This window comes from Zonotrichia albicollis, chromosome 8 (genome assembly GCF_047830755.1).
Source record: "Zonotrichia albicollis isolate bZonAlb1 chromosome 8, bZonAlb1.hap1, whole genome shotgun sequence".
NCBI lineage: Eukaryota > Metazoa > Chordata > Aves > Passeriformes > Passerellidae > Zonotrichia > Zonotrichia albicollis.
In genome coordinates, this window is record NC_133826.1 from 2,247,206 (window position 1) to 2,260,418 (window position 13,213).

The 13,213-nt window shown below is 49.4% G+C and overlaps 1 protein-coding gene across 1 annotated transcript in view; it reads right to left on the reverse strand.

Moving 5' to 3' along the window:
• Positions 1–1,791: 1,791 nt before the first annotated feature.
• Positions 1,792–13,213, reverse strand: part of ROR1 (receptor tyrosine kinase like orphan receptor 1) — a 165,306-nt gene continuing 153,884 nt past the window's right edge. The window contains exons 7-9 of the mRNA XM_074545629.1: positions 12,133–12,378; positions 7,948–8,159; positions 1,792–4,791 (exon numbers count right to left, since the gene is read on the reverse strand). Coding sequence (XP_074401730.1) covers positions 3,367–4,791; positions 7,948–8,159; positions 12,133–12,378 — 1,883 coding nt within the window. The 3' untranslated portion in view covers positions 1,792–3,366. The remainder of the gene's footprint in view (positions 4,792–7,947; positions 8,160–12,132; positions 12,379–13,213) is intronic.

Genomic DNA, 13,213 nt, shown 5'->3' on the forward strand with positions numbered 1-13,213 from the left:
CCAGCTGGGGGGCAATATTCTCTCTCCTCCTATAAAAGACAGCCCACAGCAAGATAAAAAATTGCTTTTTGGATTGCACAGACATCACATCTCTGAGAGGCTCCGGGCCCACGGAAAGGGAATTTTCCCATTTTGTCCATGATGTTCTGCAGCAGAACCAGCTGCTCATTCCACCCCTGACCACAGAACCATGAATTCATAAAGAAACACTGGTTAAAATATTGTAGCACACAAAAAAGATGCTGTCAAATTTTTCTGCAAATGAAAAATTGACTCTTTTTTTGTCTAGCGGTTCTGAAAAAAATATTGTGTTGTTTGTGCAAAAAATGTTCTTTAGAGCAACTCTGTCCAAATGTCTCAGGACTCTGCTTTGTAACCCCTGAGCTCACAGCAGAACCACCTGGGAGCTTGGGCTGCACCATCCAATCCCTGAAATCAAATGGGATAATGGGAAGGAATTGTTCCCTGGGAGGGGCTGGGATGGGATTCCCAGATTTGCTGTGGCTGCCCCTGGATCCCTGCAGTGTCCCAGGCCAGGCTGGACACCCTGGGACAGTGGGAGGTGTCCCTGCCATGGGATGGGATTGAAGGTCCCTCCCGAGCCAAAGCCTCTCCCTTGAACCCCTGACCCCGTTTGGAGGAGGCAGAGCCAAAGCTCAGGCACCCCAAAGAGGCTGAATCCTGCCCCAAAGCCAAATTCCTCCTGCTGAGTGTGCAGGGGTGGGAGCCAATGGATGTGGGAGGTGAGCCCGCAGGGCAGAGCCTTGGATCCAGCAGGAATTTGTGCTTGGAGTGTTCTCCTGGCAGCCTGGGGCTGGGGCTGTGTCAGGGCTCTCCTGGTGAACGCAGACCACAGGACAAGGAAATGGGATCGGGATTCCCAAACCTTCCTGGAAATCCTTGTTCCTGCAAAGCACAGATTCCCTCCTGACCTGATCCCTGAATAAACACAAACCCTGCTGAGTTCTGAGCTTTCCAGCCCTCATTTCTGCACAGGCAGCTCTGGCCCTTTGCTCTCCATCCAGAGGATGCAGAATTCCAGCCCAGCCTCTCCTCTGTGGGGACAAAGGATCCCAATCCCCATTTCAGGCTCTGCTCAGTGGTCTTTACCTCAGCAAATATTTATTCTCTTTCACAGCAACACCAGCAGCCTGGGGGGCTGAGCCTGTCCAGGCTGAAGGCTCAGTGAACTCCGTTTATCCAGAGTTTTATTCCCACTGCTCCAGAGCTCCCACCCAGCCAAGGCTGCTGCATTTCCCGCAGCCCTGGCTCTGCTCTCTCCTTGAGGAAGGAAGGATGATGATTTAGCATCTGGAATATTCCCTCTCCCTTTGTTTGCCACAAAGCCAGCTCTGATCCCACGTCTGCATCCCCACCTGAGCAGACTCCTCATTTCTGGCAGCATGCATTTTCCTCATGACCTCACCGGTTCTGCCTCCCTGTGCACCAGGTGTGAGCCAGACTGTGACTTCACCTCAGAATTCCCACATTTCCCAGCTGAGAGGTCTTTCCAAGGCTTTCCAGGTGTGCTGCTCCCAAAAACACCTAAAAATACCCTGACCTCAAGGACCCAGCTTTGAAATAAAGGAGAAACCTCAAACTGAGCCCAAGCTGTTTGAACACAAAACCACAAAGTGTGTGAGGGATCATTTTATGATCCCACTGCTGCTCCTGAAGGATTTGGTTATTCCTATTTGCTGATTAAAGCCAAGGATGCTTGGCTGATAGCAGCTCAGCCTCCCTGGAAACTGGGAGCCAGGGATCCTTCAGGATGGAGGAAATGCCGACGTGTTTGTGGCAAAACAATGTTTTAATAAACAGCAGCATAAAATAATCAGTGTTTAATATCATCTCTGGCACGTGAAATACAAAAATGCACATATCTCAGTTATAAAATAGCCTTTGTTATTACATTTTTTTTTCTCATGCTTGCCTAATTGAAATGCCCGTAATTAATAACTCAATCATCAAGTAATACAGTGATTAAACGCATGCAGTGAAAACAAAGAAAGATATTTGTATAAGGTAGTGGCTGAGTATCACCATAATATATTTCAGGAACATCTACATCAGGGTAAAAATCAAAAGAAACAGCCCCAAGATATAAAATGCAGAGATGTATTTTCACTTCTGCTGTACAAAAACATCATCACACTTTTGTGCAAAAAAGATAAAAATAAAGTCCTATTATACAACATTGTCAACTGAGCAAAAAGATTGGCTTTTGTGGACAATAAAAATATTATTCAGTACAAAAAAAGAGTCTGTGGAAAATGTACCGTACACAGCACGTGTGTAACTCGTTAAAGTGGTTTCAAATGAAGAATCTCGATTGGTTCTACCTGAATGGGTTTTTTAATGACACAAATGGTGCATTTCTAAGTGGAAAATCAGCACTAATTCACATTATTAGACACAATTGCTATCGATGGATTTGCTGCCTGATGGAATGTGAGCCTCCCTTCTTCCAGGGTTACTGGAGTCAGAGTCACTGAAATGACACAATAAATATTCCTGGGAAAGCTGATTGTCATCTCTAAACTTGTGGTTTGGCGCTTTTCCATTACACAGTTGCATAGCAACAAAAGGATATAAAATTCCTGCTTGAGCGACTAGACCATGAAACGTTATCTTTGAAGAAGTTGATTCAGGTTCTGAAATTAAAGCCCTTTAATTTCATTTCCTTTAAGGCAATTCCTTAAGAGCTCCAGCTGCCCTCAGCAGCCAGCAGCAGATGAGGTTTGTAGACTGCAAGCTGGTAACTCCAGCACTTGTGCTGTCACATAAATGACATTTTTTGGTACGAATCTGAGCTCAGACTCCCAACCAAACCAAAGACCAAAATCCCACCTGAAGTAACTGATTCAGCTCTCAGATCACACATTTGAAACACAATCCTCGACCGCAACATTTACAAATATTTTCCCTATTGGCACTGAAATTGCACACTCAGATCTCCGAATCTTTGCATCTCCTAAAAAAAGAGACAAATATTAAAATATGGTTTTCAGTATTAAAAAAAAGTCCCCGTGATTCAAACCACGCTTCAAAAAGCCGTGAAAAAGCATTGATAAAACGTTTTTATCTTTAAAAAACCCTTCAGATTCCCCCTGCCCCTCTTTGAGCTGCTGGTGGCACTTGGGGAATCGCGGCCAAGGCTGGGGATTCCCACCAGGAGGATCCATCTGGCTGTGCCTGCCCACGCTGGCGAGCAGTGAAACTTCACAGAAGACACTTTGCTGCGACGTCTGTCCAACAGCCAGAAAAGGACCTTCAATAAAACATCTGAATAGAAAAACAAACCCATCTCTGCTGCCCCCGCCGAGCCCGCGTCCGAAGGGTTCTCTGTACAAAGGCCTGGCGTATTTACAACTCGGCCGAGATCACCGACTCGTTGGGTCCGTGCACGCTCGAGTCCCCCAGCAGGGAGGACTGCTTGGAGTCCATTTTGTAGGGTTTCTGAGTCTTGCTGCCAAACACGGCCATGCCCATGCCCGCGGGGTGGCTGGGGATGGCCATGTGGGACAGCAGGGGGATGTTGGCCTCCTGGTTGGAGCCCGACGAGGGCAGGCTGGTGACGTGGCCCGTGCTGGTGGAGCCGCTGGCGCTGCTGGGCGAGCGGCTCTTGGGCGGGGGGCAGTGCTGGATCACCCTGGGCGCGGCCGGCGGGGCGAAGTGGGGCGCGGGGAAGGCGGCGTAGCCCGGCGGGATGGGGAAGCCGTTGATGGGGATGTAGCGCTGGTTCTGCGCCAGCGGCGGCGCCATGAACCCCGCCAGCTGCCCCTGCGGGATGCCCTGCGCCGGGAACATGTAGTTGGGGTAGCGCGGGTTGCTGAGGTTGCTGACGGGGCTGGCGCTCAGCGAGGTGGTCTGCGTGGTGGCGTTGCCGCCCGACGGCGTGGTGGAGCTGGTGTGGCTGGAGAGGCCCTCCCAGGAGCGCAGGCGCGCGTGGATCTCCTTGAAGCGCGGCCTGCGCGAGGGCAGGTCGTGCCAGCACTCCGTCATCAGGCTGTACATCCTGGGGGGACAGTCCTCGGAGCACGGCAGCAGCTGCCGCTTCCGGATCATCTCGATCACCTCCTGGTTGCTGAACCCGTAGTAGGGCTGGAGGCCGAAGCTGAATATTTCCCACAAAACCACCCCGAAGGACCAGATGTCGGAGTCGGAGGAGAACTTGCCGTACATGATGGCCTCGGGGGGCATCCAGCGGATGGGCAGCAGCGACTTGTTCTGCACCCTGTAGTAATCGGCCGAGTAGATCTCCCTGGAGAGCCCCAGGTCGGAGATCTTCACGTGGAGCTGCTCCCCGATCAGGATGTTGCGGGCGGCCAGGTCCTTGTGCACGAAGAAGTGCCCGGCCAGGTACTCCATGCCGGCGGCGATCTGCACGGCGATGTGCAGGAAGTCCCCGTGGTCCAGGCTGGACTTGACCGTGCCGTCCTCGTCGCTGCTGCAGCCCACGTCCGAGTGGGGCGAGCGCATCACCAGGAACTCGTGCAGGTCGCCCTGGTTGGTGTACTCGAAGAGCAGGCACACGGGCTGCTCCTGCGTCACGCAGCCCAGCAGGCACACGATGTTGGGGTGGTGCAGCTCGGCCATCAGCGACGCCTCCTGCTGGAATTCCGCCCACTGCTGGGGGTTGTTGAAGTCCTTGAGGGTCTTGATGGCCACCAGCTGGGCGTGGTCCATGCCCGGCAGGTAGAGGTGGCCCTTGTAGATCTTGCCAAAGGCGCACTCGCCCAGCTCCTCCATGAAGCGCACGGCGGAGAGGGGCAGCTCCTTGGCTTTGCTCTGTGAGAGAAACACCAACAACGGGTCAGGGCTGAAAGAGGCCTTTTTAAAGTGAAATCTCTCGGTGCAGGATGTGTGGGAGCCAAGGAGGTGGAGGGGAGCAGTGATCCCACTGGTGGCAGGCACAGCTTGAGGGACACCGGGATCCAAACGGGATCACACCAGGTTCCAAATGGGATCACCAGGTTCCAAATGGGATCACCAGGATCCAAACAGATCACCAGGATCCAAATGGGATCACCAGGATCCAAACAGGATCATCAGGATCCAAATGGGATCGCTAAGATCCAAATGGATCACCAGGATGCAAAAAGGGATCACCAGGATCCAAATGGATCACCAGTATCCAAATGAGATCACCAGGATCCAAACAGGATCTAAACAGGATCCAAACAGGATCACCAGGATCAAACAGGATCATCAGGAGCCAAAAAGGGATCACCAGGATCCAAATGAGATCACCAGGATCCAAACAGGATCTAAACAGGATCACTGGGATCCAAACGGGATCACCAGGATCAAACAGGATCACCATGCTCCAAATCGATCACCAGGATCCAAACGGGATCACCATGCTCCCAAAGGTAACAAAAAGAATTCCTTTCCATCCTCTCCACAAGGTCAGCTACAACAAGAATTGGATCCAAACACACCCAGGAACCATCAGCATCTCAGCATTTGGCCTTGGGCATTTCTGTACTTCCAACTGAATGTGACTAATTTCAGGAATTGAGGCAATTCCCATGCTCTAAGAGGTCCATGCTGAAGTGTTTTCTGGGCCAGGGCCTGGAGTTTTAGCAGGAAAAAAATGAATTTGTTTTAAAAACCATGTCCTTGTAGCCAATTTTCCCTTGACTTTGCTGTTAACCCTTCCAGGCACAGCAGAGTCTGTTTCTGTTCCATCCTGAAACTCTGACAGCGAGTTTCTCAAAAGAGAAAGGCAAACCTTTTAAACATTTATTGCCCTTTGGTGTGCAGATATTCACTCCTGGCCCATAAAGAACCTGTATTATTCCCAACTTCCACTTGTGCTTGTAACACCCAAACCCACTCATTTAGGGCCCTCAGTAAATCCACAGGTAGTAATTTAAGGTTAATGAGTTTGGGATCTAGGTTCTGTAAATTAGTGTAAACATTGGCATTTGCATTCCTGAAATCATGCAAGGCCAGCTTTCCAGTGGCAATGTGGGAAAAAACCCTGACATTTCAAATAATCATAGAAAAAAACAGTTTTTGCATGAATTAATTCTAATTGCATTGATCACTTATGACTTTATACAAACACTGCATTAATAATCATAATAATGATGATAATAATAATAATAAAGCCATTTAAGCAGGCAGCCCAGTAGACTGCACAGTGATGGCAGGAAATTAGCTATATTGTTGAGGAACAGATGGTTTATATTACCCAAATCCTTTAGGCTAAAACTTGTTTAGGTCTGGCATATTGTAAATTATATTTTAGTAATGAAAGTGAAATGACCTCTGTCTGACCCGAGCCTGGGTCCGTCTGTTTGAACCAACAGAGTGGAAAACTGGGGGAAGAAAATGAAGTCATAAAGTTTTGGCAGGAAGGGCTCATTTGGAGGGGAGCAGTTGTAAATCTGCTCGGCTTTTGTTTGACAAGTATTTGTCACACACGGGTGTCCAAAGTGTAGGGAAGTGTAAAATACACAAGAGGCAGCAGGTCAGGGGAAAGGGAGAGAGAAACCACCCCTTCCACCTCTCCTTCAGCTCCAGGACAAGATGTCCCTAATTTATTATGGTTTTGAAGGCAATTAAAACCCCTTAAAACTGGACGAAATGCTAACATTCCTATTTATCCAAGCAAACAACTGCCTCAGTGGGAGCTCAAAGCTTAAATGTGTTTCCCCCCAAAGCTGACATCAATTTTCAAAATAAGATTCCATTTCCTTTCCTTGCAAATATTGTTTGAAAGGCAATCAAAACACTGGAGACAGGGAGAGCTGGCTTTCCCAGTGGGAAAAATTGAAATTAGCATAAATAAAATGAAAGTATTCCTGCAGCACATCACTTTCAAATTGAAAGGAAAGTGAATGGTCAATATTTGCAAATATTTCCAGGAATTTCTGCTTTCCTGTGCTGTGGAAAGGTGTGAATTGAATCCTCAATAAAAGGATGCTGGCATTCCCATTATCTTTAGGATTGAGCCCCTAAGTCCCAGCAGAACAGGGAGAAGAGGCAACCCCAAATTTAATAAAATATTCCAGGAGATTGGATGCAAGATGCAGTTTGGACACTGACTTTATTAAATGTTTTTTTTTTACTGCTACCCCACTCCAAGCTGTACAGGAAAGCTGGAATTGGGAACTTCCAAGGCAAATGAGGATAAATTCACCAGCCAAGTGTGTGTGGGATTGAGATACAGGTTTTCACTCTGAAAGAGCAAAGCCCACCAAGTTCCAAATGAGCAAAGCCCATCAAGTTCTTGAAGAACCATAAAATATCCTGAGTTGGAAGGGACTTCTGAGGACCGGGAGCCTTGGCATGGTGTGGAACACAAAGGAAATGCTTTTCCAGGGCATTCCTGTGCCTGTGGATGGCAGGAGGCACCTCAGGCACATCCCACTGGGAAACAGGAACACGAGGTTGGTCACACTTCCATCAAAATGATTTTTAAATTCTAAAATTCTTCCTGGCCGTGGGGCTGTGCTGAAGCCAAACAGCAGCAGCAGGAGCTGTGCTGCAGGCAGAGCTTTGAGGCTGTTTTGGACATTTCTGCTTTGAGCTGAGGGAATGGGGAAGCCTGGAAACCCAAGGAACAAATCTTTCCCAGGGTGATTTGAGCTGAGTGAAAGGCGACAGATGAACTGAGCACAGCCATGGAGAGCTCTCCTGAGGAAAGGCTGAATCACATCTTTACCTGCATTGCCTCTCACTTCAATGAGGTGTTTTGGAGATGCTTCAGGAAGGGCTTTCTTGCTTTATCCCACAAAAACTCCATTATTTCTCCAGAGACACTGACACACAGGAATCCCCCCCTTGGTCCAGCACACGCTGCTGCTGCTGCTGAGAAAACCCTCACAGAAATCACCCAAATCCCAGGCTGGAAACCCCTCAATGCCCCAGTGCTGGGCTGTTTGAAGCATTTCCCTCCCTGCTGCAGGTGTGGGAGCAGAGCTGAGGGTTTACCTTTGGTTTGTAGGCGTTGAGCATGGACATCTCCACGTTCTGCCCCCGGACGTGCTTGGGCTGCCTCTGCACCGGAGGGGACGAGGATTTCTGGTTGTTGCGGCAGATGCAGATGAAGAAGAACAGCAAGGCTATGGCCAGGGGAATGGTGACACTGGGCACCAGGATGTACAGGATTTCCATTTTGTTCTTTTCCTTGGAATCCTTGTAATCTGGTTCAGAAAGGAAAAAAAAAAAAAAAACCTCATGAACATCCCACAGAGTCAAACACATCCCTGGGTTAACTAAAAGTGTTAAAAAGAATAAAACATCCTTTTTATTTTGCTGAAATCCACCTTGAATGCTGTTTTATTTAATTAATATTAAAGAAAATATTCTTTTGTGGAGAAACAGTTCTGTGAGGGCACACAGGAGCAGACCCTGCCAGGTCAAACCTGCTGATGGGCAGGAAAGAAATGCTGTGATGTGGCCTTGGCCAGGGCTGAAATGAAGCCATGGCCCAACACAGATCCACAGGAAAGGGAATTTCTAAAATACCTGATGGAAGAAGCTTATAGGAGGTGCCCCTTCCCATGGCAGGGACAGATCCCAAATCCCGAGTGTCACAGGCACAGGGACAGATCCCAAATCCCGAGTGTCTCAGGGACAGGGACAGATCCCAAATCCCGAGTGTCTCAGGGACAGGGACAGATCCCAAATCCCGAGTGTCACAGGGACAGGGACAGATCCCCATCCCGAGTGTCTCAGGCACAGGGACAAGGACAGATCCCAAATCCCGAGTGGCCCAGGCAGGGCACACAGAGCCCTCCCTGCTCTGCCATTCCCCAGGAGCATTCCCAGGGTTTAGGGTGGAATTACACCCGGATTAACGCGCTCGCTCCAGGGGACTGGAGGATCCCCAGAGCCCCGGCTGTTTCCAAGGGACTTGGGAATGCCTGGGGCTGCCTTGGGGACCCTGGGAGAACAGGGAATGTTTTATTATCCCTGCAGGGTCACTCCAGTTTGTTTGTCTGTGTTTTCCAGGCTGGATTTGTACAAGTGCTTAGCGGCCCACACAGATCTCTTTTATGCACTTCATTAAACATGAACTTGATCTGAAGCTTGGGCTCGACTCAAATTGTGACAGAGGCAAAGTTCAAATGGTTCTGGATGTCACTTTGCATAACCCCTCTCCTCTTTCAGCTCACGCTGTCCTCTGCTCCCCCCACGTCCTCTCTGATCATTCCTTCCAGATTAAGTTGTGCCATCTGGTTTTTAATTGAGAGGAGGGGGAGCCCAAATATTCCTCCAGCCTTTGGGAAAGGGGAGAGGCCTACAGCACCACCCCCATTGCGTTTTCCCTGTTCCCAGAGAGGCAGGGATTCACACAGTGCCCTTCCCAACCTTCTCAGGCTGGGCTTTGCTGAGCCTCGTGCTCGAATTAGCCCGTGTTTCACCTCTCCCTGTAAGCAGGCTGACAAACTTGGATGAAACAAATCTCTCACAGCTTGTGAGATACAGTTGAAGAAAGGAAAAGAAAGCAGCAGCACGAGGCAGAGGGAGACCTGGGCACCAGTTCATCACCTGAGCTATTCCAGTCAAAGGCAATTATTATTCTTATTAAGTAGCAGCCCCCACTGTGAAGCCTCATTAGGTTAATGAGCTTCTTGGGAGCCACCCTAATTAAATCCATTTCCCATCTAGGCAGGGAAGAATGCACAATGCTGATTAAAACAGGCCTGAAATGGCTCTTTCAGCCAGTGCAAAACCAGCAGAATGCAAGTCCCACACAGTGTTCTGGTTTTAATATGCAGATTAGCACTTAACAATTCAATTACTGCTCACCTGATCCAGCCCTGCTTGTATTTAGAATAATAAAGCCACAGAACAACCATTTAAGTAAGGCAGCAGTGAGAGGTTTTGGCAATTAAAAACTCTGTCAGGAATTCTCCAGCCTATCTCAGTTATTATCAAGCAAAGCTTGAAAATCAGAGTTTGGCTCCAAAAGAGTCCTGGTACCCCAGATCAAAAGCCTGGGCCAGGCCTGGAACCTCAGAGCCCATCCAGAGGGGACTGGCACAGGAATCTTCAGGATAGATTTTTGTTATTTCTGTTGGAATAACAGCAGAAGAGGTGCAGTTCTCAAAAAGTGTGGGGAAAATCACAGAACTGTTGAGGTGGGAAAAGCCCTCAGAGATCAGCAAGTCCAGCTCCTAAACCAGCACTGCCAACACAGCTCAGGCCTTGTTTCAGAAACAGAGGTGGCATTGCCAGGTCCTATAAAATGGATTTGAAATTTGTGTTTCTAGAACTGCCCTGGCTGTGTTTTGGGTTTGCAAAATGAACAAAAAAGGAGATTGAGCTCTCATTGGATTCTGCTTTTCATAGAGCTGGGGGGAAGTGAATGGAAGACCTGAACAAATGGGTCCTAATTGTTCTATCTGCGTGTAGAAATAACAATATTAATAACAGGCCAAGAAAAAACCACAGCTATTTGCATGGACATACCAGAAATCCACCCAGAAATGTTGTGGAAATTCAAAGTTTCACACCAAATTTGATGCTGCCTACAAGTTGCCACAGTAACATTTACCTTTCCCCTCAGAAATGAGATACCTTTGATGTTCCTGCTCCGGAGCCAGAACCAAATCACATTTTTTCTGGTTATGGTTATGAACATTCCTGCAGGGAGACATGTTCTGAGTCTGCTCCAAAGCCTTTTTCAATTAATGGAAAGATGGAAATCGATGCCAAAATAGGATCTAAATCATGTTCTTACTGAAAGGGTAAATCAGGGGGAAGGCAAATAGTCTGGGCTCTATCATGTGCATCTCAAACCCTGTCCCTGTTTTTGGGGCCCCCACAAGAAGAAAGCCATGGAGGGGCTGGAGCGGGTCCAGGGAAGGGAAGGGAGCTGGAAGAGGCTGGAGAATCCCTGAGGAGCTGGGAAGGGGCTGCAGAATCCCTGAGGGAGCTGGGAAGGGGCTGCAGAATCCCTGAGGGAGCTGGAAGGGGCTGCAGAATCCCTGAGGGAGCTGGAAGGGGCTGCAGAATCCCTGAGGAGCCGGGCAGGGGCTGCAGAATCCCTGAGGGAGCTGGAAGGGGCTGCAGAATCCCTGAGGGAGCTGGAAGGGGCTGCAGAATCCATGAGGGAGCTGGGCAGGGGCTCAGCCTGGAGCAAAGGAGGCTCAGGGGCCCTTTGGCTCTGCACAGCTCCTGACAGGAGGGGTTTGGGATCTGCTCCAGGGAACAGGGACAGGAGCAGAGGGAACAGCCTCAAGTTACACCAGAGGAGACTTAGATTGGATATTTGGGAAAATTTCTTCATGAAGAAGGTTCTCCAGCCCTGGCACAGCTGCCCACGGCAGTGGTGGGGTCCTAAAAGAGACTTTAAAAGGGATTTAAATGTGTGGATGTGGCACTTGGGGACATGTGGCAGTGGTGGCCTTGGCAGTGCTGGGGGTGGTTGGACTTGATGACCTTGGAGGGCTTTTCCAACCTAAACAATTCCATGTTTCTATGATTTAATTTGGCCTAAGGAGTTGTATTGATTGGAACACCAACCTGGAAAGTCAGAAACACCTGAGCTGGCAGTGCACAGCCATTCCCCAGGAAATTATTTTCATGTCACTACTTTGTCACTGCAGGGGCAGCAACTGCTCAAAGGTGTCCAGGGAGCAGGGCCAGCCAGCCTTTCCTACAAACATTTTGTGCACCAAACTGATGCCTCAGGTTTGGCTTTTCTATTTTCACACTCTGTGCTGCTTTAGTGTGTGGGGCTGGGCTCACATCAGGGATGCTGAGCTCTGTGCACAGAGCAGGAGACAAAACAATTCCTGCTCCAGCTGGGCACCAAGGACAAATGACCCAAATCTCAGCCCAGAGCACAAACCCCGTGGGCTGCAGAGAGAAAAACAAGCAGGATGGGACTGCCTGGGCTAAAGCTGGAATGGGACAATGAACTGCAAGGGGCAAATGGAGCAGAGCTGATCCCAGGGACAGAGCCCGTGCCCCTCGTGCATTTTGGGGCCATTTTGGTTCATCTTGGGTGCAGCTCAAGGTGGATCCATTGAGGGGATCCATTCCTTTGAACCAATCCCTGCTTTACTCTGGAACTCTGCCCAGCCTCTGCTCCAGGGCAGTTTTCACAAGGCACCAAACCCTTCCCCTTTGCCCAGCTCCAGCCCACACCAGGTCAGGCATTACCGCAGGCCGGGACATCGCAGAGCTCTGACTTGAGGTTCTCATCCAAGGTGAAGCACCACGGGGCGTCCTTCTGGTTGCCAGGGTTCCTGCAGTAGGAGTGGCCCCCGTTGAGCTCGGGGTACCGGGCAGCAGTGAAGGTGTGCGTGTGGGGGTACTGTGAGTTCCAGGGCTGGCACTGCCGCCCCGAGCGCGTCACGCTCACCGTGCCCCGGTAATCCACGCCCGTGCTGTTGTAGCACCTGTGATCTGCAAACACAGCACAAGGCCACTCTTCATTTCTGAAGGACACACAAGGCAAGATGTATTCTATTGCCATCTGTAAGGCAGTTGTCTTCTATTAAGTGGGCAGTGTTCCTTGTCTTTTCCATACCCAATCCTCCCTCAGGGGAGATATCTGCTGATAACAGCTATTGAATGTCCCTGCATGGCTGATAAGAGCTACAGCATCCCATTGGGAGATGTGAGCCCAGAGGGAGGAGCCAAGCATTCCTGCCTGGATAGAATCTGGAGATTCTGGAACACCAGCCAAGCATTGCTACCTGGATAGAATCTGGAGATTCTGGAACACCAGCCAAGCATTGCTACGCGGGTATAATCTGGAGATCCTGGAACACCAACTAAACATTCCTACCTGGATATAATCTGGAGATTCTGGAACACCAGCCAAGCATTGCTACCTGGATAGAATCTGGAGATTCTGGAACACCAGCCAAGCATTCCTACCTGGATATAATCTGGAGATTCTGGAACACCAGCACGGCTTCTGCACTGGATTCCCCAGAGGAACAGCAGCTGCCTCTGCCCCTGGATCTTCAGAGGAAGAGACTGCACCTTTCTACAGGGAACCACCCCTGACACTGCAGGAGGGCTGAGCCACATTTCCAATGGCAATGCTGCCAACACTCAGACCCACAGGGTGTCAGGTTGGGTTCTGACTCTGGCAGTGTTGTTCTAGTGAACTGCATTGTTTATTTTATCCTTTTATTTCCTTCCCTATTACAGAACTGTTATTTCCTGCTCCCATAATTTTTGCCTGAGAGCCCCTTAATTTAAAATTTATAGCAATTCAGAGGGGGAAGTA